Source organism: Ambystoma mexicanum, chromosome 1p (assembly GCF_040938575.1).
Source record: "Ambystoma mexicanum isolate Mex_15411 chromosome 1p, UKY_AmexF1_1, whole genome shotgun sequence".
NCBI classification, from domain to species: domain Eukaryota; kingdom Metazoa; phylum Chordata; class Amphibia; order Caudata; family Ambystomatidae; genus Ambystoma; species Ambystoma mexicanum.
The window spans coordinates 1,070,650,972-1,070,676,591 of NC_090921.1; the positions used below are offsets into that span (position 1 = coordinate 1,070,650,972).

General features: G+C 47.9%; 1 protein-coding gene across 3 annotated transcripts in view; it reads right to left on the reverse strand.

Moving 5' to 3' along the window:
• The window catches only part of LRRC71 (leucine rich repeat containing 71), a 1,520,862-nt gene that overhangs the window by 642,953 nt on the left and 852,289 nt on the right, over nt 1-25,620 (reverse strand). For 2 of the 3 annotated variants that reach the window (XM_069604555.1, XM_069604558.1), the window contains 2 exons: nt 12,756-12,833; nt 1,233-1,367 (listed from right to left, as the gene is read on the reverse strand). In XM_069604555.1, the coding sequence (XP_069460656.1) occupies nt 1,233-1,367; nt 12,756-12,833 (213 nt within the window). The remainder of the gene's footprint in view (nt 1-1,232; nt 1,368-12,755; nt 12,834-25,620) is intronic. The other variant, XM_069604556.1, reaches the window with a different exon arrangement.

Genomic DNA, 25,620 nt, shown 5'->3' on the forward strand with positions numbered 1-25,620 from the left:
ATTATAAGATGCCGAAGATCGCTACAGGCCATCAGTGTAGTAGGGACCCCAATTGTGCCAACATAACCAACCAAGGTGACAGATTCTGTCTTTCAAATGTGTACATTTCCCCTGTGTAGGAACATGCACCTGCCACCACAGCTCTTCTCCCACTCACTCACTCACTCACTCACTCACTCACTGTAGAGGCAACCAGGCACACTTGCAACATTAACGAAATGAATACTCGTGTCTCCACACATGTACAAGGCCAAGCAGGCTGCACAGCCATCTGTTCCTTCCAGGCAGGCTGGCCTGTGCAGAGTTTTATCTTTTTCATTTCTTTTTACATATTGTCCATATAGTCCAAACCGGGGTGCAATTGCCCCTTTCCCCCCTTCCCAGTGTGCCCCTGCCCATGGGCATCCACTTGGCCCCTTAAAAGGCTCTAATGGCAGAGCTAGCTCTATACTGTAGGCAATAGGACATTTCACAAGATCAGCTTAACATAAATGATTATTTATTCATTTGTTTATTTTATATGATAATATAAAACAATGCAGTAGTACCTACAGGTGCAGAGTGGCCAGCAGGGCCGGGAGGTTGCATACGGGAAAGGAGTGTGAGCGTCAACGATCAGTCATTTGTTTCGTAGGAGTCGAGTAAGGTGTGGCCAGTGGTCAAGGTCAGGGAGGAAATGCCCGGGAGGTTGAGAATTTGGGTCCTGGGACCATAGGTCACCAATAGATCAGTTGGAGGACAGCTTAACTTAAACTCTGGTTCCAAGGTAGGGGGAGTTTTACTTTACTTTAGGGTTATTAAATGCTATGAACAGGGGGATTACTGAAGGTCAGTTATATTGTTGTCCCATAAAGATGGCAAGGACGTGATTTACAGATTAGGGGCAGTAACTCTGTAAATATGGGATTCCAGACTGGGTGCTTAAGCCAAAACACGAGGCACGAGGGCAGTTGTTTGGGAGCATGGGTAGTGGTTAAAGTATGCTGGGTTTGCAGAAATATGCGCCCTGTGGGTGATACAAATACACAGGTATTTGAAAGGGATCAAGGGTTGGATTGGGAGCCAGTACAGGTTGAACAGAGTGCATAGACACAATTGTCTTATTCCCGGCTTGGAGAAGATCACTGATCAAACCAGAGTAGCTGACAAATAAACCAACAAATAAAAGCAATAACCACGGGGGAAATGCTCATCCTCCTTCCCATATTCTCAGTAAGACAAACTTACAGTACCTTGTCTTTATCTTTCTTTTTACTGGCACTCTTGCCTGCTTTCAGCGGAACTGTCTTTTCCCCTTTTTCTGTTCCACCAACGCTGTGGTGGCTTTGTGGCCTATCCATTTTCATTTCGGAATATTTCGATCCTCCCTGTCAAACAAAAGTAAAGATTTAGCCATTGTGGGTAGGATTTTTTGGTTATACCAGTAATGCTCTCAACTCCATTCATCGAACCTAACTCCTTCTGAGACATTTCACAGATCATACGTTTGCAGATATTTAAGGTGCCTGCTGCACCTCTAGATAATGCACAGCCGGGGAGGACAGTTTCTGTGAAGGTAACCTCTACATTTGCACATTCTGTCCTTATCCCTAGCCCCCAGCCTCCTGTGGCATGGGAAAGTCCTTTCTGGAGAAGGGATTCCCAAATCCATGTGTGAACACCATGCTAGTATAGACTTTTCCCTTTAATAAGGGACGTTTATTGCGATCAACCAAGAAATCTGGTCATTTGATTGGATTGGGCGGAGATACTCAGGCCTGCAGAAACCAGGTGGAATCATCTGCTGAAAATAATGGTGCAATGATGTTTGCTGTGCCAAAGTAAACATGAAGATAACCACAGAGTCACCACATTTGTGAGGTAAACTCATGCAGAGCCTGGGTTTTAGTACTTTTTACCACACACATGCAGAGAATCCATTACCTGCCTCTGCCGTGTCTGGTGAGGAAAGTGCCCTATCATGCGGATGGACTACCTGCCAGGCTCTTTACTCAACAAAACTGCAGCCATCAGAATGGGGCTGTGAGTTGGGGAATAACCTCCATTGAAACAATCCTATTTATGATTTTCGTGACATCAGTATATAACGGTTTGGTAAGCCAGTTCAGTGTATTTAGGGCTCTGCTGCATAAGTCTCTATGGAACATGTAGATTACAGGTTCAAATCTTGGGAGGGAGGAATCGGGGCCCAATTCTGATGGTGATGCAAATCATCAAAAACTTTGGTAAGAGCAAGGTAGACATTTTCACTAAGTCAGACCTACTCTGCGGAATGAGGAAAGTGACTCCCATGACAGTTCAGTGTTAAAATTGTGATAGAAATTATGATTTCATGGCTGTCTGGACACCATCATAATAAACACAAAATTCGGAAATGGAAACGAACTGCACGAATTCCCACGCAGTTCGGACATATTAATAAAACAAGAATCAATACAATCACCATTAATCAAACAAGAAAGCTGTCCGATAAGTGTAGCATCTTGGTCAGTCGCGATAACTTTGACTCCTTACCCAAAATTGACTGAACAAGTCTTCAATGCTTAAAAGAACATCAAGCAGCAAAAACAACAATTCTCAATGGGTTGACTTTTGCATGCAGATACAAACTAAAGGAACATCACTCCGGCTCCAGGCCATCTGCCTAAAACATATTGCACGCCACTGAGGACATCACATCTAGGCATTGCGAAAACTCTAAAGGAATGCCTACCCTATCTCCCGGAATACCTAAACCTCAACACAGGGCATCTTCACCCATCAACCACTAAAATCAAACACCCCTCATCCTTGCAAAACCTACAGCAAGACCAATCATTTGAAAGCACTAAGCAAAACACCAGCAACACTCCCAACCTTTTGACTAACCACTCAATTTCTCTCCACTTTATTCACCACACACAAACCAGCCACTCACACATGGCTTTAAAAAAGGAGACCCTCTCCTTAGAATTTTAACATCACAAACATACACCTCTAAGTAAGATGGACATACTCAACCCGTGGCCAACACACACCCACACTATATGATCAACGCTACCCCTCTCGATACAAAACCTTCAATGCCTCCTACACTTCCCACCTAGAAAGCTTACATGCACGCAGAGTTCTGGGTACTTCCGATCTGCAAGCTTAATGCAAAGCACTGCAATCTTGCCTTACCCCCTCCTCTCAACTAACCAAACCCACCCACTCTCGTCCACATCCGCCAGAGCGCCTGGAGACCATGCAAATTGCAGCGGTGTGTGGTACAAATCCCAATAGCATAATATTCCCGGGAGGATAGCTCAGCGAAAACGTGCGTGCCTTGGAAGCAAGACGACACGAAACACGCATTGGAAGCAAGACGACACTAAGCAACACAGGTTCGATCCCCGGGTCTGCGCTTAGAAACCTCTGGGTGTTTAAGCGCGTTATAAATACGCAACTAAGACACACAAAAAACAATTACGCAACCCGCAACCAAAAAAAAAAAACAATTTCGGTAACAGCGATGCCTGTGGGCTGTGCGAGCGCTTTAAAAATGTAAAAATAAAAAAAATAACATGTGAAATGGAACACTGATGTCAGCTATCTATGTAAGGCAGAATGCCTCAAAGCCTATGTGGATGTCAGTCATCTTTATTTATTTATTTATTTTGCATTTGTAGAGCGTGCTACAGCCCACGGGCATAGAGAACTTGTTAGCATTTTTAGATCTGCTCTATTTGATTCACCTACTGGAGCATTAAGATGGCATTGCATTCAATACATGTTCTCTTTAATAACAATCAGTAACTTCTCTGTATGTCAGTAAAGCAAGGCCCTTTGCACTGGAGCCCTCTAGTTTTCATTTTGGCACATGTGGTGTCGATCCACTACCGCCTTAGGGCCACAACAATGCTACAGAGAAGGTAGAGAGGAATAATATTTGGTTGTCCTGGAAAAAAGCAGTGATATTGGGTGCATCGTAGATGGTATATTTTGTGTCCTTCCGCTCACCATGGGGTTTGCCGCCAGCATGACTCAGGCTGCAGAGCTCAATCTCAATCTCAGTAAGGTCACAGTCCTAGTTGTGGTCACAGTCCTAGGCGTAGACATCATCACAGTCCTTGTCATAGTCCCAGTCACATTACTTGTACTCATACTAGTTCTTGTTCAAGCTCACATCTACCCTAGCCCTCATCAAAGTCCTAATACTAGTCCTCTTCAAATTTGTTGCCACTTCATACCGGCAAATAAAAAGGTGTGAATGTATAATTAAATCTAAATATCAGAGTGGCTGTGTCTTCTTGGAGAGTAACATAGACCGTGATCTTCCCTGTATTTACGTGTATTACAAAGACATTTTGTTCATGGTTTGAAACCTGCTCCCTCGTGAGTGGAATGAGTGATCTTAATGCCCTGCCAGCATGACTCAGTGCATGCACGGGTAAACAAAAGAAAACTGCAGAGCTCACTCTCAGTAAAGTCACACTCTTAGTTGTGGTCTCAGTCCTAGGCTTGGACAACATCACAGACGTTGTATTAGTACCAGTCACAGAACTCATACGCATACTAGTTCTCGTTCTAGCTCCAATCAGCCCTAATCCTCTCCTCATCAAAATCCTAATCCAAGTCCTCTTCACCTTTGTTGCCACTTTATACTGGTAAATAAAAAGCTATGAATTTAAAATGAAATATGCACATATTGTAGAATTTCTGTGATGAATTGTATTAATGTGAAATTCATCAATCGTATAGAACAATTTTCCTTGCAATAAGGCGCCCTGTGTTATAAAATTGCTTTTCAACACTTGTGTAAACAAGTGATGCACATTTTTACAACCAAGAGGTCTTCATGTCCGGGCTGCTCGGTTGACATCAAGGATAGGGTAATATTGATGTGAAGAGATGAGGTTCGCCAACAATCATTGTTTTGGTTTTCTTAGACATCAGAAAGATGTGGGTCCTCTGCCTGCCACTTCACATGCAATATCAGCTCAACACTCCTGCAGGCCCTTAATATTTCCCAAGTTATGTCATGCTAAGAAGTAGGGAGCACTTTGTGCCAACATGATTCGTTTCTGAATAGTTTTCTACAGAATTAGTATTTGTTGGAGTACTTATTTATGACTGTTCTATGTATCCCTGTAATTTTATGGATTTCATATATTCAAAATAAAAGATTTCGGAATGAATGGATGCTTGCATCACACCTGCTCTGGCCAATATGAGTAGATATTGTAATATTTGGTGAGGCCGAGTAGATATGTGTGGCTAATGCCCTGACTTCTATTAGAGCCACCAGGCAGTTTTTAGGAATGTTCCAGTGTACAACAGGCCTAGGCACAGGAACTAGGTTGTCAATGCCAGTGATCTCGGGTTCTAATGAAGGAATTTATAATTCTCTCAAGTTAGAAGTCTTGAAAATATCCAGAGCATGAGCAGCTCTCCATGAATTATGTGAGGGTGCTTTGGATAGTAGATCTGTTTCACGCCAGCTGATGCTAAGGGGTATCGGGGTGTCGCTTAAAGTCTTGCTATGAAGCTCGGAGTAAAGGCAATTAAGGAAGAATTACAGACATTTCTCAAACCAGGGAGACAAAATATTTCCCTTTCTGACCCAGGTTGCATGAAGCGGCTTGAGAAACATTGTCATTTGTTTTTCTCCCTCACTTTTATCTGTGGAAAACCTGCCTTAACGGATGGTTTGAAACGTGCTCCCTGGCGAGTGGAGTGAGTCATTTTAATGCCAGCTTGACTGCCCTCAGGACATGGAGGTTGGGTTGTAAGTTAAGAAATTGCTCTTCTCTCCACCAGTGGCCCTTTCCTGTTAGTTTTCCAAGATGCCCGCTCCCCATCCTGACATTGCAGCATCTGCCTTAGAACGGCAGTAGGGGAGGGTTCTGGAAGACGAATGCCTGGTTGATAACAGATTCCTTCCACTGCCATCAAAGAGTGCAGTTCAGGCTACGGTCGGTGTGATGGTGTTCTTCGATTGTCCGGTGCCTTGCAGCCACTGTTTGTCTATTCCTTGCTGGATCTCGTCCAAGGTGGCAATTTGGTATGCGACATATGTAGGATCACATGACACTCAGAGTTACATTGAAGGTGCATGTACACAATCTGATTTTAAGTGGGGTGGTAGTCCCATGCAGATCACCTTGTACCACTCTGCAGTCCTCTGTTTGCCAATTGTATCCTTTAAAGGCACAGTAATCCAGGCTCCCCTCGGTATCCGTGCCTTTTTTAAACCCAAGGCAAGGAACAAGTGGTTATGGCGGCCGATAATAGAATGCATCCCTGTGGACTCTGTTTGTTTTTCCAATCTATAAAAAGCAGGTGGCATTAAAGCTCCTACACCCACATTAAAATTGGATACAGAGAGTGATATTTTTGGTTGTCATGTATGAAGCACGGTAAGATGTGGTTTTTATGCTCTGTGTCCATTCTCTAAGAAATCTATACAAAATTGCTTGGTTGGCAAACAATAGGTGGATTGCTCACTGCCTGTTTTTATTTTGATCCATGCTATTTTGGAACCCAATTTAAAATTAGGCCTAGACTGGTGGTTACGTCTCCAGTATAAATGTAACCCTTTCCTGCAAGGAGTGGACCATCCTGTATCTGTACCGAAAATAGCTCCTAAAGAAATGCTTTATGGGGCTGGACAGAGCACACACGTTTGCTTGTTGATGGAGAATCCTAGAAACGCCAGAAGTGACAGGGTAGTCTGCAGGTTAGCTTTTGTGAAGGAGCACTGTCAGTGCTTTAATCATCCACTCATCTATTTATGGACATCCATTCCCCCATGCCTGTGCCTTTGTGCTGCTGCTGGAGCCAGGCACTTTGTGGAAACTCTTGGAGCTAAGCACAGGCAGTAAGGAAACACCATGAATTGGAAAGTAAGTCTCCTCTACAGTGGTGTGAAAGTACACTTTTCAAATGCAAGGAATCACCCTCTGAAGCATTGACATCCTGAATGTTTTCTTTTTGTTAACTTACTGGAGCAGCATAAACACAATATGGGCAACCAACCTCTGCTATGTTTCATAAACTGGAAATATATTCAAAGGAAAAACACTTACCTTTTTGTCCCTTGGGTACTTTCTTCATGGCTTCCGTTACATGAAAAACCTATATCTTGTTTTCAGGTGATGCTTTTTTAGTTTTGGCAATGGTGATATAGCAGGTGTGTGCACTGTTTGTCACCGTTTTAATATCTGTAGCATCAAATTGTCACACGTTAGCTGGTACCACCTGTAGCATCGCCAGTGATCACCTGACTGAGGTGATGTGCAAGGAACGGTCAGCTGACCGCAGTCGATGTAAAGGCACCAAGGGCACGGAAAAAGCAGAATACGTTTAACCCTGGCAATGTGTGGCTGTGCATCTGTGCAGCAAGCGCTGGTGTTCGCGTGTGCATGCAGGCCCAGCTAGGCCGCGACCTCGCTCGGGCGACGAGGCTTCCCACAGCCTATATTCTCAGCAGTGAGCCGCCGCACAAGAAGCTGCTCCATTCCCCTCCCCGGCTCAAAAGAGCAGAGCAGTGGAGGAGGGGCTAAGTCTCAGCCGGCCCGGCAGCGTTCACACAGGCCTGCGCATGGGCTGCAGGACGAAGAAGGAAGCCTGCCCAGGTCTCAAAAGACCCATCCACTGCTATATTCACACGGTAAGTGTGATTCTGGAGGGACAAGTCCTGCTGCCACCACACGGGAAAGGAGCTCACGTTGCTGATACAACGTCAAGGTGCCGGGGTACAGGAAAGGAGAGAGGGTTTTCCAGAGCACAGTGCCAAGCCCCAGCCCATCACAACCCTGAACAGTCTCCTAGGGGAGTACGACGCAAGAGAGGTGGTGTGCCCCAAAACGTCCCCGCAATATCTCTGACCCGGCACAAGGCCAAGACCAAGCTGTCCCCGCTCCCATGCTAGCTCACAAAGGGAGAGATGCCTTCCCGGTACCATCAGTAATCGACACTACCAGTCTGGGCCCGAGGTGGACCAGATGGATGAAGCAGTTTGATGCTTATTTAGACGCGGTGGGCCTGCAGTAGGACAGACACATCAATGGGCTACTCACAGTCACGGCCAGACCAGAGGTTCGGGACATCATCTTTGAATTACCCCGAGGATGTAGAATACAAGTACGAAGACCTCAAGAAAATACTGAAGGAAATTATAAGTTACTCACCGTGGTGACTAACGTACTCCTAGTCCATAGTCCCCTTTCCTCCAGACTATATGGGCGGCCCTCGTTAGAGACGTGAGACAGAACCTTTTTCATCAGAAAAAACCTTCTTCCCCTTTTAAATTTAGAGGTGCACGGGGGCGCGGCCTTGGGAGCATGTGTTCCCCTGACTCCGGCCACCAGCGCCACTCCTCAGTCCCCAATGACGCGTCGACAATATTACCACTGCCTAATGACAGCAGTTTTATTATGGGGGAGGATGGTGGGACATATGGAGGAAAGGGGACTACAGACTAGGAGTACGTTAGTCTCTACAGTGAGTAACTTATAATTACTCCTATGTCCCGTCCCCATTCCTCCATGCTGTATGGGCGATTACAACTCAATGTAGCCCCATGGTGGAGAGGTGACCCTCCTTAAGAAAACAAGTTCCTTAATATTGCCTGCCTGAATTCCGCGTCTGACCTGGAGCCGGCATCCAAACAGTAGTGCTTGCAAAAAGCTGAGGGAGTAGCCCATGTGGCCGCCCTGTTGATGACCTGCCACGGGGCATGTCTCTGGAACGCGACAGCCGTGGCCTTGGCTCTGACTGGGTGGGCATGCATATTTGGCGGAAGTTGTTTGTGCTGCCCCTCATAAGCCTTCTTAATGGCAGAAACCCTCCACCTTGCTATGGAGGCCTCAGAAGCCTGATAGCCTTGATCCACCGCAGGTGATAAATAGAGCCTCAGACTTGCGGAAGCTCTTGGTCCTGTCCAGATAGAACTTAAGCGCTCACCTAACATCTAGACAGTGCAGAACCCTCTGAGCATTGTACTTGGGGTCTGCGAAGAAAGTCGGGAGTAAGATCCCCTCATTTAGATGGAACGCAGAGACTATCTTAGGTAAGAACGCGGGTCCCTATGAAAGGTAATGTAGGGCTCAGATGCCAGAAGAGCTTGGATTTCGCTGACACGCCATGCAGACGTAAGACCCACCAAGAGGGCTGTCTTAATGGTGACTAGCTTGATGTCCGCTGATGCCATTGGCTCAAATGGCTTATGTGCCAAGGCGCCCAACACTATGTTGAGGTCCCACACGGGGTGTGGCTTCTTGATGGGGGGGTAGAGCCTGCTGAGGCCCGTCAGATGTCTTTTAACCACCGGACTGGCGGATGAGAAAACATCCTCTTCCGAGTTCCAGTAGGGTCCGATAGCCGCCAGATAGGTGCGGCAAGTGTCTATTTGCACCCCCGAGTGTGTGAGGTGTGCCGAAAAGGATAGATTTTTGCGGGGACATTATTACATGGAACCTTGAAACCTGCAACAGTGAAACCTGCAACTAAGTAAAGAAGTTTTCCTTTTCTACCTGATAGAACAGGCACAAACAGGCGATGGGAGCTGCCCTTTGCCTTGTGCCTATTTCCTGACTTTGGTCACGTGCACAGAGCAGTGACCAATAAAGGAACACAGCGGGTGGGTTGGGAGTAGGGGAGGAAGGAGGGTTAGAAATGGGGAATGGAATGGATTGAGCAGTGAAAAAGGGAAATCAAGGCAATGGAGGCTGGGGGGAATCTTACTGTCTGAGCCATTTTTCCTTGTCCTCCTTTATACGGCCAGTTTTCTTTGCCGCAATTGCAAAGCTTTAGGGTACATTGTCAATTTATGCCTCTACTTTTTGTACCCATCCTCCTTCAATAAGCTTCAGACGAAGAGCCGGGTTTGGCTCGAAACACGTGTCAGGCTGACCATTCTACATCAATAAATACACTTTTGTATTCTTCAAATATTTTTCATCTTTGCCGCAGTGTGTCTTGGCATTTCTTTTACTGTGTAGATGGTTACAACCAGAATGTTCAGAGCAAAAGAAGACCTGGGAAGCTGTACACAGAGAAACACTCTCCAACCCTAGGGTGATTCCCGTCATGTGCACGGAGCAGTGACCAATTAGGTAAAAAAATGGGCAGGTTCCTGGCCCTCCACCCTCCATCCTCCCAACCTGGGATGATAAGATGCAAATTAGACTTGTGTGACAAAGCCACTTTTCTGGCCTTGTCAAATGAGGTTAAGAGTTGGGGGCCCTACCCATGAGCCATCCAGACTCCATCCATAAGGGGATAGACATCAGAGGAGGTCCTATTTTCCCTACTTCTCCCCTGTGCCAGTATGTTAGTGTGCAGACCACTCTCCCCAGCCTTGACTCCTAAAATAGATCCTCGTCAGTGTCTTTCTATTTCTTTTAGAAAACGATACCAGAAGCAACAGACAAGAAAAAAAAGAAACTTTTAGGCCCACAGCTGACAAGCGGGAAAGCTGCCGAGGGGAAACGCAATCCCAGAGAAGCCACAAGTAGTGGATAGAGTCCCACCTCAGAGAAGAGAGGAAGAACAGATGTCGGGGACACACAACAAAAGATCCAGTATCACACGACCGAGCCACAAGTAGCAGAGAGAGAGAGTCCCACCGTGGGGAACAGAGGAAGAACCGAGGCCGTGACGCACACTGAAGGTGTCCACGTCACGCAACCAAGAAGCCGCATTTCTATGTGCTGGTACCGGAAAGATCATGGAGTCGCTGAGTGGTGCGGACAAAGCCGCACAGCCACAGAGAAGCCACCTAGACCAGCAGGGATTAAAAAAGGGGATACATGCTCCCACCCCCTTTGAAACAAGAGACCTTCTGAATTCAAGACCTAAAAGGGGATTGGTAACATAGAACTTATGCAGTCAAAATCATTACGCGGCACGCTTGCATGGAGAATGTGGGCAGGGCCTAGCCCCCATTTAAAGACACATACATGCCCTGGGAGGGAAAGACAGGGCCAGATTGGTTAGGGGAAAGAGAGCCAATCCTCAAATGGGAAGGGATACATAAACCAGTGACAGGAAGCAGAATGTAAGGGTTATTCGGGTGAGCTCGGCATTGGAGGAAGACCAAGACACCAGCAGTAGGAAGGAAGGAGCAGCGGCTTGTGGAGGAGATTGTTGGAGAAGGTGAGATATTGGCTTAGAAGTGAAAGTAGTTCTACAGTGTGAGTGCAAATGTTTGGGTGACAAATAAGTAGGAGTTAATGCAAGGTGTGGATGTAAAGTGTATGGTACTGGTTAGGAGGAGGGAGTTTTGTGCAGTAGTGAAAGGAGAGTAGTAGTGGGCATCAGAGAGCAGTAGTGTGAAGGCAGGAATAGTAATGGACTGGAGAAACAGGGCAGTATAATGGGAGGAGTACTAACATCAAAGGGTGGAAACGAGGGGGTAGGAGAAGTGAAACGTCGGAGGGACAAAGAACTGGTGGAAAGAGCAAGAGGAGGGGAGTAGAGAGGAAGTGGTGAGTGGGAGTGGCTGAAGTGGTCTGAATACTAGAGAGCAAGTGCACGCCATTATCCAACCTCCCATTAGAACACTAACCACTGGTTAAAGTAGGCAAAACAAGGAAGTCGCTCAGAGAGTTTAGATGCCCTGCAATTAGGAAGCCATCAGTAGTCTCAGCCAGCCATTAGACTGTAGGTAGCACTAACAGGGGTAAAGGACGCCTGGGTTAAGGAGGAAATCCTAGGGGAGATGAGACAGAGAGAGAGGGATGGACTTAGAGCCCACCAAAAATACAACTAAAAACCCTTGAAAGACTCAGAGTGGTTTTCTGTGCCATCCGTGACACCTTGTGGTTTCAACACTGAGTTCAGTCGTTCTCCATTAAGCTCAGATCTGTATTGGCTGGGCTCCCAATTTGCGCCTCCTGGACACTGTTACTTAGCGGAAGTCTTGCTTCTGCTGAAGTATGTTCTGCTCTTTTACTTCCACTGCTTCACCTTTTTTATCCTCTCCTTTACTACGCTCTGGGAGTTTATATATACTTTTATTGAATCAGCCATGTTAACACAATTCTTAATCAACAACAATTGGAGTGGCTCAGAAACAGGACATTTCTCTTATTTTTATTCGAGAAGGATACAGAACTGTTGGGGTAAAAGCAGTGTCTTATCACCGCCATTAATAAATACTAAAACACCATCAAAGTTATTGTGGTTTTCAGGTTCATGAAAAACCTTTCTATATGAAATGTCAAAGTAGACTAGACCACTTTACCAACATAGATACATGCCAAAGTGCCACCCGGTAGCCAACCTTAGGGGTTCAGCTCCAGTTCACAATCACTGAGCAATGCGTTGCGGGTATGCACATTGACTAAACAGCAAGCATTTTTGCTGCATGTGAGAAAACCATCTGTCATATAGGGTAGCACTACTTCATACAGAGTTTATCAACCAAAGGCAAGCAACTCTCAAGGATGCAGACAACCACATATGTGATTCGCCCTCATTAGGGATCATTAGTGTAGTGCGTAACATACTGAGAGAAACTGTAGGTAATGCATGTGAAAAATGAATATGGGACTTGTGGAATAACAGTGCATCATATACGGAAAATGTTATCTAGAAAACAGTCTTGTTTAAATGCATGTCCCAGATTCTGTCTGTGAGAAGGGTAGATTGAGTGCATACTATTTTGCTGGTGCACCCTGAATCCCTTCTAGGTAACTAATGGGAATTTGCAAATGCTCTTCAGGCAGCATAGCCCTATGAGGAGTTAGGTTTTTGTTTATGCATCAAAAGTTAGGACTATGTCTCACCGTTCGGACGTCTTTGGCCAGTAAAAGTTGCCTCCTTTCAACAGTCTCCTTGTGGGTCAGAGGAAAAACACCTAGAATCTGTAAAAGAGTATAGATTTAGGGACACTTCTGTAATAGTTACAAAGTCTAGCACTTCAAAAACACATAATTACACGATTTATTTAGAATAGTTAAGAATCATTCTCTCGGATTATCTTTATAAACATGCACGGCCTGCAATATTTATTTAGCTGCAGGTGTGGGTGTTCAAATGTTCAATGAGGGCTGCCCACGTGTTATCTTCAATAACTTCAAATGAGGAATGACAACTGATACACAGACAAGTCACTATGGCTGGCAAGGAAGTCATACCACTGAGATGGGGGAAGGACATGCTAGCATAAGCATCCTTACAAATCCTGTACATACACATTGATGAAGGTTGAAGCAAGCAAGCAAGCAAGGCAAACCTGATGGCCGTTGGCTGCTCTGCATACGGATATGGTTGAAGCCAGTACATCCGGACCTATGGGGCCTGACTGATAGGAAGTCAAGTATCCCCACATGGCGTGATGAACGCAAATAACTGAATATAAAATTTCTTTTTATAAAGTGTGATGAAGCTTGCTGAGATTGGTTTTGGTGAATTGCATGGACATCCAGGATGTTGAGCGGGGAAGAATTAGTACTGCACAATGGAGGCTGAAGCCTGCATATACTGCCAGACAGGGTTTGGAAGCCAGTATATACTGCTTCATGGGGGAGAAGCATGCATATACTGAGTAATGGAGATTGGGACCTGCAAATATTCTCTAATGGGCGCTGGTCCCACACAGCCACATGAAGACTTATGGATGCACATTTGGCCATATTGTCAAATACGGGTGATAACTGAATTTACTCACTAATGTGGATAGTAAAATCTGCACATTGTGATGCATCCCAGGGTATTATCATGCTTCCATGTGGGAAGCCTGTTACCATGCGGCCAGGGAGGTGAGCCAGATTCCCAATAGTCCCCCTGGGGGTGGTACTCAGTGGGTGGATCTCATGGGGAGGGAAACCCCCTTCATGGGACTAGTGATAAGGGCCTTGGGAGAGCATGGTATTCACTTAATCCTGTGGTACCCCCACTCTCCTCAAACCCCAATCAGACCCCTGTGGTTTCCCATACCTTTATGTGTTATAGTAAAGTGGAGGGTCTCGTTCACCCAAGCTTAATGCAACATATCACTGAGACGAGGAAGACAGCACAAGAAGGCAAACGCCCGCCGTGGAACCAACACACGTACAGTTTTCAAGAAGCAGACCCACTCATAAATAGGGAAGACGGACCGATGTAAGCATAAAACCAGCCCTGGAGGAGCATGGGAGGAGAGACCCATTCTGTGTCAGGAGACCTCACGGCAGGAAGCCGGATTGCAGACAGATGTGACTTTCCAAGAAGTCCAATCGGCGTGGGGCTGGCTAGTGGCAGAGAGAAAAGAAGTCCGACCAGCGAAAGCAGACTGGGAATGGGGACGCAAGTAGCCAGAGACGTGAGGGAGAGTATGGAGTTGTAGAGTTGCGAGAGCCAGAAGCCAGAACGCCCAACCTGGCAACAACACAGAAGATATGCTCCAGATCCAGAGGAGACCGGAGACCTTCCTGAGATTTCCTAAAGGTAGGGAAAAAGTTAGACCGGTTATTGGGACACTGAGGATGCTGAAGGAATTGAAAAGCCTCATATATATCCCGAAGAGCAAAAGGGGATAACAGAGGAATTATACAAATTGTTACGAACATTGAGAATAAACCTATGTGGGACAGTAGCTGGCAGGTGAGTTTACCTGGGCTATCCAGGTGGACAACAGGTGAAGCAAGGACAGGGATCCCGCCAAAGGAGAAGAACAGGGTCTGTGACCCATATGACAACGAGGAAGTCCCACCAGTGTCCCACAGGGTCTGGGATTTAAAATGGGCAAGGCCCATCAGTAAAGTATCTTTTGTTTTTGTTCGCTAATCGAGGAAGAATAGCATATACACAGTAAGTAGATTAATAGCCTTTACCTTGTTTATCGCTTGCATAAACAGAGATTAAAGAATCGTTTAGTCACGGAGGTTAGTGACAGTTTCGTTTGGTTAAATTCACAGTGCGGCAACAAGGAATTTTGGAAACATACTACCGTATCGCTTGTGATTCCGAATACATTTTCAACTCTTTGCCCGGACAGCGACCTCAATGCTGCTTTATCCGGGTAAGCTATTATATAACTCCTTAGTCTATATATTGACAAACAGCTGACCTCTTTGGGTGAATTAGTACATTTGAATATATGTTTCTGCTCATTCCTTTAGGGAAACAAATGAAAACAATTCTGCAGACTGGTAAATCCAATTCCACATGTGTAGAGCTATTGATGAACAAATAATACCACTCAAGACTCTGAACTGCCGACTCATTGTGGAGTGATTGAGATACATGGAGGTACAGCTAGTTGTAACGCCTATGAGATTGAGATATATTACATACAACCAGGTAGTGACCACAATGTATTTATTATTTCAGCAAGTGGAAACGAAATAAGGGAGTACACTAAGATAAAGATCAACACGTGATTTCAATAACTACTCATTCCAACAAGGCAGGACTCACTTTATCGGTGAGTCACACTCATTAATTGTTTGAATAATATTCTCTGATCCCCCAGCCTTCCCATAGATCTGTTTATTGAGCGGGACAATGCACTTTTTGAGCACATTTTCCTGCCTCAGATCAAACGTGAAGGGCTTTTGGGGAATTACGATCAAAATGTCTATGTCTGATACCCCGTGTACAGGATGGTTATACCTCCTTACTCTTTATTTTTCTACTCTTAATTTTAGGAGTGGAACATTGTTCTAGCAACGAATTAACAATACCCTCATATTGTTTGAATGTATTTGAGAGGTTAGTTAATAGAACCTTCCTATATCCAGTTACATTTATTAAGATTTATGTTAAGTCTGATCTATTTCGTGAAAATTAGTAAACACAATATATACTGAAACAAATTTATTTCTGTTGAAATTTCAGAATGACTATCTGCGGTATCAATACCTGAAGAAGGGCATAACGGACGAAACGCGTAGTATCAGACAGATGGAGTACCCTTGAGTTTATCCATTTAGGGATTCCCTGTCCCAGATATCGAGATAATCTCACCAAGCAAAATTAGGAGCAGACGACCAATGTCTAGTTCTTATTGTGAATTACAAGTCATTAAATTGTTGATGTGCTTGATGTGGAATTTAATGCAAATATTATTATCAGTTTCTTTCTTATTACTTATGAATTCTTGAGATATCCTTTGTACATTGAAGTGTGTCAAGTAACACTGTTCTTTATTTTTGGAAACTTGCTCTTGGAACATTATATTGAATTATATTTTTGGTTAATAAATGTGACTTTTTCTAACTTAATTTTTCAAGAAATAGATCTACAACTTTGTGCTGTATTTTGTTGTGCCACTATTTGTATCTCAGTGTGTATTGAGGTACCTTCCTTCTTCGTACTTACATTTGATCTGATAGCACAGATCTAATAGGGAGCACCGTTAACTTGAGTTAAATAATGAATATTTTCTCACTTTTTTGGTAATTCAAGAGTGCACCTCTATAACCAATTCACTCTGCCCAAAGGTCTGGCCCTACAGGTCAATGTGGGCTGGGTAAGTAGGCCAGTTTCTGACTTTGCACACTGTGCAGATAGTAGTTTTTACCTGTGTTGCTGGTCCAATTAGCCTTATTATGTGTTTAGCAGTAACCCTGCAGTAAAAGCGTAGGTTTACTGGCAAAATCATTTACCATTACTGCCACTGATTCACATAGCATTACCACAGGATTATGAGGGGTGGTGTATATGTATGGAAGTACGGAAATATTGTACATTAATACAAAGGGCTGGCAATGAAATTAACATCCAGGAGCCCTAAAAGCAATACAATTTAAACTAAAATATGTTTTAACTGAAACGAACAAAATAACGAACACACCATGAAGATCTCCCTTGTTGTGCCCATCCCACCTCACTTGCCCATCCACCCACTCTGAAAAGATTCCCTTAACACATGTGGTGCTCCATGATCTGATACATTACAATGTGGCCTGGGTCAGATTTCCTCTATGACTTTTGCTATACTTCTACCACTGAAGTACCTGAAGTACCTCTTCTACCCACGCCTTACACAGTTGTATTTCAGATCCAGCATGCTCTGCTTGAGGTGTCAAAACCTTACTCTAAATGCTACTGTGGGTCTGGCCACTGTACACCTAGCCATAAGCTTCATCTCCATTCAGTTAATAGCGTCAGTACCTCATTTCATAATATTGGCCTTCACATCATAAATATCTTAATGACAAATGTTTCAAAATGTGTTTTCAGAAGATTCCATTCAAAAATAACTGTATGAAACAAACAAGAAGAATGCACAAGTATGCCTTTGCCTTGCAGCAGGATATCACGTGTGTATTTGTGTCAAGCAGATATGGCTCTTTGCGGATTGAGATGGAACAAATTACTTACCTGTAACTGTTGTTCTCCAGCATGGGTCTGGCATGGATTCACATGCTCATGAATATTCCCCGTCGTCAGGCCGGGAATCCTCGGTAAAGGAAAAATCAGTATCAGTTTCGTCTCTGATCTGTCTTTCTCAGTAGTAACCAATCACTGGTCTCTGGGTCATACTGCCCCCAGCCAATGACTGCCCTCTCCCTAAGCCCCGCCTTTGGTGGCCACCTTCAGATTTGGTAGCACGCAAAGTGGCAGTATGACCAAGTGAAGAGCCGCAGAGGGGTAGAAGGGAGGGTTCGCATGTGAATCCATGCCAGACCCATGCTGGAGAACAACAGTTACAGGTAAGTAACTTGTTCCTTCTCCAGCATGGGGTCTGGCATGGATTCACATGCTCATGAATAAAAGAATACATAGCAGTACACACATGCAGAACCAACGGGAGGTGGCAAAGACTCAACATTAAGCACCTCATCAAAAACTCAACATTAAGCAATTCTTACCTCCTCACCACACTCACCTTAGGAGAACAGGTTGCGCAGCACCGCTTGGCCGACCCTGGACTCCTCCCTGGAATCCCAGTCGATGCAGTAGAATCTCGTGAAGGTGTGCGTCGACCTCCACGTAGCAGCCCTGCAGATGTCCAGCAGGGGCACACCAGACAAGAATGCGGTGGTAGCAGCGATAGCTCTGGTCAAATGGGCTCTCGGACAGCCAGGCAACGGTCGGTTTGCCAACCGATGACAGTGCATGATGCAGCCGGAGAGCCATCTGGAAATGGGAGCCTTCGAGTTCACAGGTCCAAAGTTCACAAATAGATGTGATGTCTTCCGAAAACTCTTTGTGCGGTCCACGTAGAACTTCAGCGCTCTATCCACATCCAGCAAATGCAAAGTCCTCTCGTCCGGTGATGAAGGCGACGGGAACAAAACAGGTAACACCAAGGGCTCGTTGAGGTGGAAGTCCGACGGCACCTTGGGCATAAAGGAGGGGTGCGTCCTCAGCACCACCCTTGTGTCGTGAAAAGTCAAGTATGGAGGCTTGCAGGATAGGGCCTGGATCTCTCCCACTCGTTGTGCGGAGGTGATGGCCACAAGAAACGCAGTCTTCCACGACAGGAACTTCAACGGTGCCGAATGCAGGGGCTCGAATGGCGCCCCAATGAGCCTGGTCAGCACCACGTTGAGCTCCCACGCCGGGACAGGGGCCTTCACCGGTGGGAACGATCGGAAACAGTCCCTTCATAAATTCCTTCACCAAGCGATGGGACCACAAGGACGCCCGTTGTTAGGCAGAAACCTGTGCAGTTCCCTCTGGGACCACTGCAAAAGATTAAGGACTACAGGTGTTTGGCAGTAAACCCACTTGGTAGCACTCTGTACCACACAGATTCACTTGGTAGCTGTGGCTGAGCAGTCAGACTTCCCTCAAGAAGAGTTAGGCAGTATACAGAGTATTCACAATAGGTCAAGAGAACACAATAGAACAAGTAAACACTGACCAGGGCTTGGTGTAAAAGAGATATCATTATTTATTTAAAACTACATCTAGAAAAACACACAGGCACTAATAGTAAGCAATTCAAAAACACGGTCACTAAAAGATATACACTCCCTTAAAAGAATATTAGACAAGTCTTAAATAAAGCCCCACTTATTTTCAGACAGCGGTGAGCGCTTAACGTAGATGGCACTCTAATAATTCGTTTTTAAAAAAGGGAGAGAAAAACAGAGAATAAATTGAAACAGATCCCAGCACTTTTTCATGAACACAACAAGGGAGGAAGGCAAAGTAACACCATGAATTCAGAGTCAGTAGGCCGGATCCGCTTAAGAGGATCCAAACGAAATGTGTCCAAGGTCAAACGGTTGCAGTGCACAAAAGTCTTGTAACGGTTCAAAAAGGAGTTGGATCAAAGAAAGGGACCAGTTAGAGGGTCAAGGCGGCCAGCCCAGTCCAGAAGGTTAAGGGGTTATTATTACCTTGTAGCAATCTTTAGAAAGGGAGGCCTGGCAGACCCGGTACCTTAAAGTGGTGAGAACACTCCAGCGGGGCAGTTGTTCCTGGCAGCGGATGCAAGTCCGTGCTTCGTCCGGGGGAAGAGAGGATCTCGTCGGGGAGGAAGACAGGAGTCCGGTGCACTGCCAGGGAAGAAACCAGCCGCAGAGTTTCTCAGGTACAAGGAGCGGTCTGTTGATTCGCGGTTCAGTGGTGAGTGGCTATCTGGCTGCCGGGGTGCTTGGCACGGGCAGTTCGACCACAAACCGGTCTGGGGTGCGAAGAAAGCAGGTAAACTGGTTGTGCCCACCAGTCAGGGGAAGAAGCCTCTCCAGTCGGGAGATCTTCTCTGTCGTCGGGAAGTGGTGAGTCGGTTCCGCAGGGCTCCACCGGTGGTGTCGTTGTGGTAGGTCGGCTCAGCTTCTCCCTCGTCGGATTCTCAGGTCCTGTGGCGACTTCTGAGGTTCCAGTCCCAAAAGCCCTGCTTTTATGCATCATACCCCCATTCACTCAGCCTAGCTGTCAATCAAACATGCTAAGTGGTGAGCTGGCCGGCTCACCACTTGGGCCAATCACACGAGAGTGCGACTTGAGTTACCAAGGTAACTCAGTCCAGGGTGCCTAAACCCCCTCCCACACCCCCTGTGGTACCCAGACAGAGTGGCACCACTTTTGGAGGCTTCTGTGGAGAAGCCCGCCAAAATGTCGAACAAAGGGCTCAACTTGGGTTGGAGTCACAGAAGAGAACACAAACGCCATTTTAGAATCGAGTCCTGGCAAAAAATACCAACCGGCGAATTAATGTTAAATAAATAAACCGGCGGTATGTTCGAGGCTATGAGAATTAAATAATTAAAATTGGTAGCTTCGAACAATGGGAAAATCCCATAGGGAAATATTTGCGGTTGAATATAAAAAGTAGTATCCACTGCCACCAGCCAAAACTCGGATCAGGGGGGACGGAGACATGCCCCCTCGACTAACAGACCCCGGGGCAATCGAATTGCTCCGACCAGTACGTCCACAATATGATGGTTTGTACTGGTTTCTGTTAATAATTTAGGACTAGTAAAGCCAATGGTGACTTTACATGCCCTGGGGGACAGTAGAAGTCCCAGGGTATGGAGTCTATGGTGGGGTGTCACTATGACACCCCTGTGTTACGGCACGGAGGGTGCTGTGTAACACACATAGTAAAAACACATGAGACCCTATGGAGTAAAGCACCCCATAGCCCAAAAAACACATTAACAGTCAAAGGAACACCATAAATCATGTCCAAGAGTGGGAGAAAAAGAGTCTCACTCTTGGCAGGAGAAAAAAAACAAACTCCAGAAATCCAGCAAAGCTGCTGGGGGACTCACTAGGTTAGAAAATTCAGCCTAAAGCGAGAATTCTCCCAAACACCCGTCCTGTGGTTCTGGTGTATCGGGAGATCGCAGCCAGATGTATCTTGATGGAGGCGTGAGCCAGTCCAGCCTTGGCCAGCGACAGTAGGTAGGCCAGCACTTGAGGGGCCGTAATCCGTAGCGGGTTAATCTTCTGTGCATGGCACCAGACAGAGAACCTCTTCCACTTATGTCCGTAGCACTTGAGAGTTGAGGACGCCCCGGCCTTTGCAAGGACCTCTCTGCAGTCAGCCGGGATATCGTACCCTCCAAACTCTAGTGCTGCAGGAGCCAGGCCTGCAAGTTCAGCGACTCCGGGTCGTGATGAAGTATGGCGCCTCCTTCTCTGGAGAGAAGATCCGCGTCCGTCGGCAGCTTGACTGGTGGGGACGCTGACAAGTCCAGAAGGTCCGGGAACCAGATCTGCCTCGGACATGCCGGTGCGACGAGGATCATCCTGCACCGGGACCTCTTGAACTGGTTGACGAGTCGGAGCAGCAACGGCTACGAAGGGAACGCATATAGGAACAGGCCGTCCCAGGGGAACGAGAAGGCATCGCCCATGCTCCTCGGCTGGGGAAACCTGCTGGCGAACCTCTGGCACTTGGAGTTTTTCGCCGTCGCAAACAGGTTGATCTGCGGTTTTCACCATCGTCGGAAGAGTCGATCCACTTGATCCTGACATAGTTCCCACTCGTGGCATGAGCGCAGCTCCCTGCTGATTGAGTCGGCGATGGTGTTCTTTATCCCTGCCAGATGAAAGGGCACTAGAAACATCCCTTGGGCGACGGCCCAATGCCACAGATCCTGGGCTTCCTTGGAGAGGGCTGGGGATCTGGTTCCTCCCTGCTTCCGGATGTAGAACATCGTGGTGGTGGTGTTGGTGAAGATTCTCACCACCTTGCCCCTTGAGGGACGGGAGAAAGGACCTGAGGGCTCAGAACACTGCATGGAGCTCCAGGATGTTGATGTGAAGCGGTTTCTCCTCCGGGAGCCAAAGGCCTCTCGCGTGAAGTTCTCTGGTGTGCGCTCCCCACCCTTCCAGGGAGGCATCTGTCGTCACCGTTATCTGGTGGGATGGGGTCTGAAAGTCTGTGCCCGCCGTCAGATGAGCACGGGTGCCCCACCACCGGATCGCTCGTCGGAAGGTCTTGTTGAGCGGCCACCTGTCCTCGAAGCTGCCTGTCGCTTGGATCCAGCGGGCGTCGAGGAACTCTTGCAGAGGGCGCATCCGAAGCCTGCACAGGCGCACAAGATATATTCAGGAGGACATCATCCCGAGGAGGGACTTGATGGACCTCACCCTAGCCACGTCCTTGGCCAGCAGATGCTGCACCTTACCCAGGATGGCCTTCGTCCTTTCCTCCGACGGCGAGGCCAGACGCGCCACTGTGTCGAGCTTGGCTCCCAGAAACAGTGCGACTTGCGACGGGACCAGGTGGGATTTGGGAAAGTTGATGGAGAATCCCAGGTCTGTGAGCAGCTTGATGGTCTTCGCTGTATGATCTACGGGGAGCTCCTTTGTCCTTCCTCGGATGAGCCAGTCGTCCAGGTAAGGGTAGACGTGGATCCCCTGCATGCGCAGCCGCGCACCGCCACCAGTGCGAGGCACTTGGTGAACACCCTGGGTGCCGACTTCAATCTGAATGGGAGGGCCTTGAACTGGTAGTGCCGTCCTTGGACCACGAACCTGAGGAACCTTCGGTGTCCTTTTAGAATGGGCATGTGGAAGTACGCATCCTCCAAATCCAACGACGACAGGAAATCACCCTCCTGCAGCTGTCCCAGCATGTGCTGGAGGATGACCATCCAGAACTTCTGTGCCTTGATGTACTTGTTCAGTCGTCGCAGGTCCAGGATGGGGCGCCATCCTCCTGTCTTCTTTTTCACGAGGAAGTACCTTGAATATACTTCGGAGCCCTGGAGCCGCTTCGGGACAAGCTCGATGGCACCTTTTTTGAGCATCGCCCTTACCTCCAAAAGCAGTTGAGGGATGTGATTTTCTTTTCTGGCCATGGGTGGAATGCGGGGGCACTTTTTTAGAAATTCGAGGGCGTGCCCCTGGGCCAGGACGTCCAGCACCCAACGGTCGGTGGAGATGGACTCCCACACGCTGACGAACTTCGCCAGCCGGCCTCCCACCGGGGTGCTTCGGTGGGGGCCCGACACCGCTGTCGGTTCAATCTTGCTTGGAGGCCGCCTTGCCGCCTTGGCCTCCCTGGCGACGACGGCGGGGTCCACCCGACTTGCCTCGTCCTCTATAGGCTTCCTGAGACGAGGAGTGGGCCGCTTGGCGGTGTGTAGAGGAGCCACCACCGAATCCCTTGGAGGCACCCTTCTTGCCTCCGGTGCTCCGAAAGGACGGCCTTCGTTGCCGGAGAACGCCTAGGGCCTTCGCTGTCTCTGTGTCCGCCTTGATGGCTTGGAGGACTCATCCACTGTTTTCCCAAACAGATTGTTCCCGTCGAACAGCAGGTCCAAAACCTTGGCTTGTACGTCCTGGCGGAAATCCATCGCCTTGAGCCACCCTCGTCGTCTAAGGCAAACGCCGTTGCCTAGCTGGCGGAAACTGGTGTCGGCAATGTCCGTAGCCACCGTAATGGCGTGATCCGACGCCACTTCGGCTTCTGGCAAGATCTCCAGGGCCTCGGCCCTCTTGTCATCCGTTAGGAAGTCCAACAGGGGGGCGATCTTGTATCATAACTCCCTGTCGTAGCGGCCACGATCGCGAGGGCGTTGGCCGCCTTAATCGTTGTTGCCACTGACGAGATAACGCGTCCCATTGCGTCCAGCTTCTTTCCTTTGCCGTTCGGCAGGGAAGTTGACGTTGAGGCCGATGCCCCCCCGCTTTCTTCTTGGCCGCCGCTGAGACGACCGAGTCAGGGGTCGGTTGTGCCCTAAGGCACAAAGGGGCCGCGTCGGGGACCCGGTACTTCTTCTCATACCGATCCCTCTTGGCAGGCGTCGTAGACGGGTTCTTGAGAAGGGTGAGACCCTCAATGTCATCCAGCAGAGGCACGGCGAGGACTGTCTTCCTCGTGGCCTTGCGCCGTTGGTAAAGGAAACCTTCCTTCTTCTCTTCAGGGCAGAGCTGAAAAAGCTTGGATGCCCTGGCGATCATTGCATGGATAGATCCGATCCCGGCGGGCGGGGAGGCCCGGGCTGGGGGCGATGGGAGCGCCGTCCCGTTGTCACCGCCGTCGTCGGTACCCGTCGTGGCCGTGTCCGTTCCCGTGTCATCCCCAGGGGCGGGGGACAGGGGTAAAGGCTGAGCAGGCCGCGAGGGCTGAAAAGGCGGGGCTGGATGGATCTGTCTTCTCTTGTTCGGGGGGCTTCCCGCCGGGCCTGGTTCTGGCTCCGACTCCTCCGTCGAGCCTGGTTCCGGATCCTCTGTCGGTGGTAAGGGCAATCTCGTCCTTATCTCCGAACATATGGATTGTATCGCCAACAAAATGGCCGCCGAGTTATCCTGCGGCTCCGGAAGCGACGGGTGACTAGGACCCTCGCCGGTGCCGCCGTCACTCTCGTCGTCACCTTCGTCGGGATCCCTCCCGTGGGGACGGGCCTCTTTGACGCCCTCGTCGAGGTCCTCTAAGACTTCTACCAGCTCCTCCTCGGATGCTGTGTCCGTGTCCACAACGGCCACCAGCCCCCCCTCTATTTCCACCGGGGTCTTCACGGGGGTCTTTACGATGGGTCTGAAAGAGGCTTCCCTGCGCAGAGGCAGGGAGACTCTGGGCCCCGAGGTCGCCTCCATTGGTGTAGCCTCCACAGGCTGCGCCAGGGCCGCCGCGACTTCCTCGATAGAAGGCTTGGCCGGGTGAATCAAGGCCTTTACCACCTTGTGTGGGCCTGTGGCCTTCACCTTGGAGGGAGGGTCACTGCCTCGCTCCCCCTCGGCCGGATCCTTCGAGCTTGATCGGGCCTCTCCAGAAGCTTCGCCAGGTTCTCGGCCTTCCTCTTCTCTGAGCCAGAGCGTTGGCTCGTGGTTGATGGCGCTGGAGAGGGTGCGCCCTGCCTGGCAGCCCAGGAGCCCGAACGTTAGGCGCTCCCGGTGCGCGCGGACTCGCAGTGCTTTGCCTTCTGTTGGGCCCCCGTCGCCGGGGCGCCCTCACAGGACTTAGAAGACCTTAAAAATAAATGCATTTGATGCTTTCTTTTTTAGATGCTTTTTTTCTATGGTATGGCATTCGATGCTTTGGAATTTGATGCAATGACTAGATACCGCCTTTGTGACCGTCTTCTGTGAGACCCAGTGCCTAACCTGTATGTATTTGTGTATTGTTCTTCCTCTCCTATAGCAAATTTCTGTTTGCATTCTTCAAAATGAAGGGCCTTCCCGTTCTGAAAAAAGTCCTTTAATACCAGGGGTTTTGTTCCCCTCCAAGTGTCCCAAAATGTCCCTTTCTGACTCGGGGTGAAATCATTATTATAAGCCATTGGGGTATACGGTCCCAATCCCATAGGTACTTTCCCCCTTTTAAGAGCTTGGTCCCATCAGCGTAATGATACCTTTGTTGTTTCTAGAAGCTGCCATCCTGGCCCTCTGGCTGTGGTTCACATAGCACGTAAAACCCTTAAGGGTATAGAAGTGATCCCTTGTTCAATCTCACACCAACCTCTATGTGTCTCTTCTGCTGCCCATTTCAGCATTGGTAGTATTTGTGCTGCGAGGATGTACCTCTCCACATCTGGGACCTCAAAACCCCCCAAAAGAGTTGGGCATACCAGGACACTCTGTTGTATTCTTGGATTCTTCCCATGGCATATAAAGCATATCATTTCCAACTGTAGTACCCTACACAGGCGAGGTGGTATCTCTACTGGGAGCGAGCTCACTATGTACAGTAGTTGGGGAAGTAATGTCATTTTTACAGCGCTATACGTGCAAACTAGAAAAGTTCCTGGGCTTCCCATCTGTGTAGGTCTTCCTTCAGCTGTTTCCAGAGTGAGGTCATGTTTGCCCTGT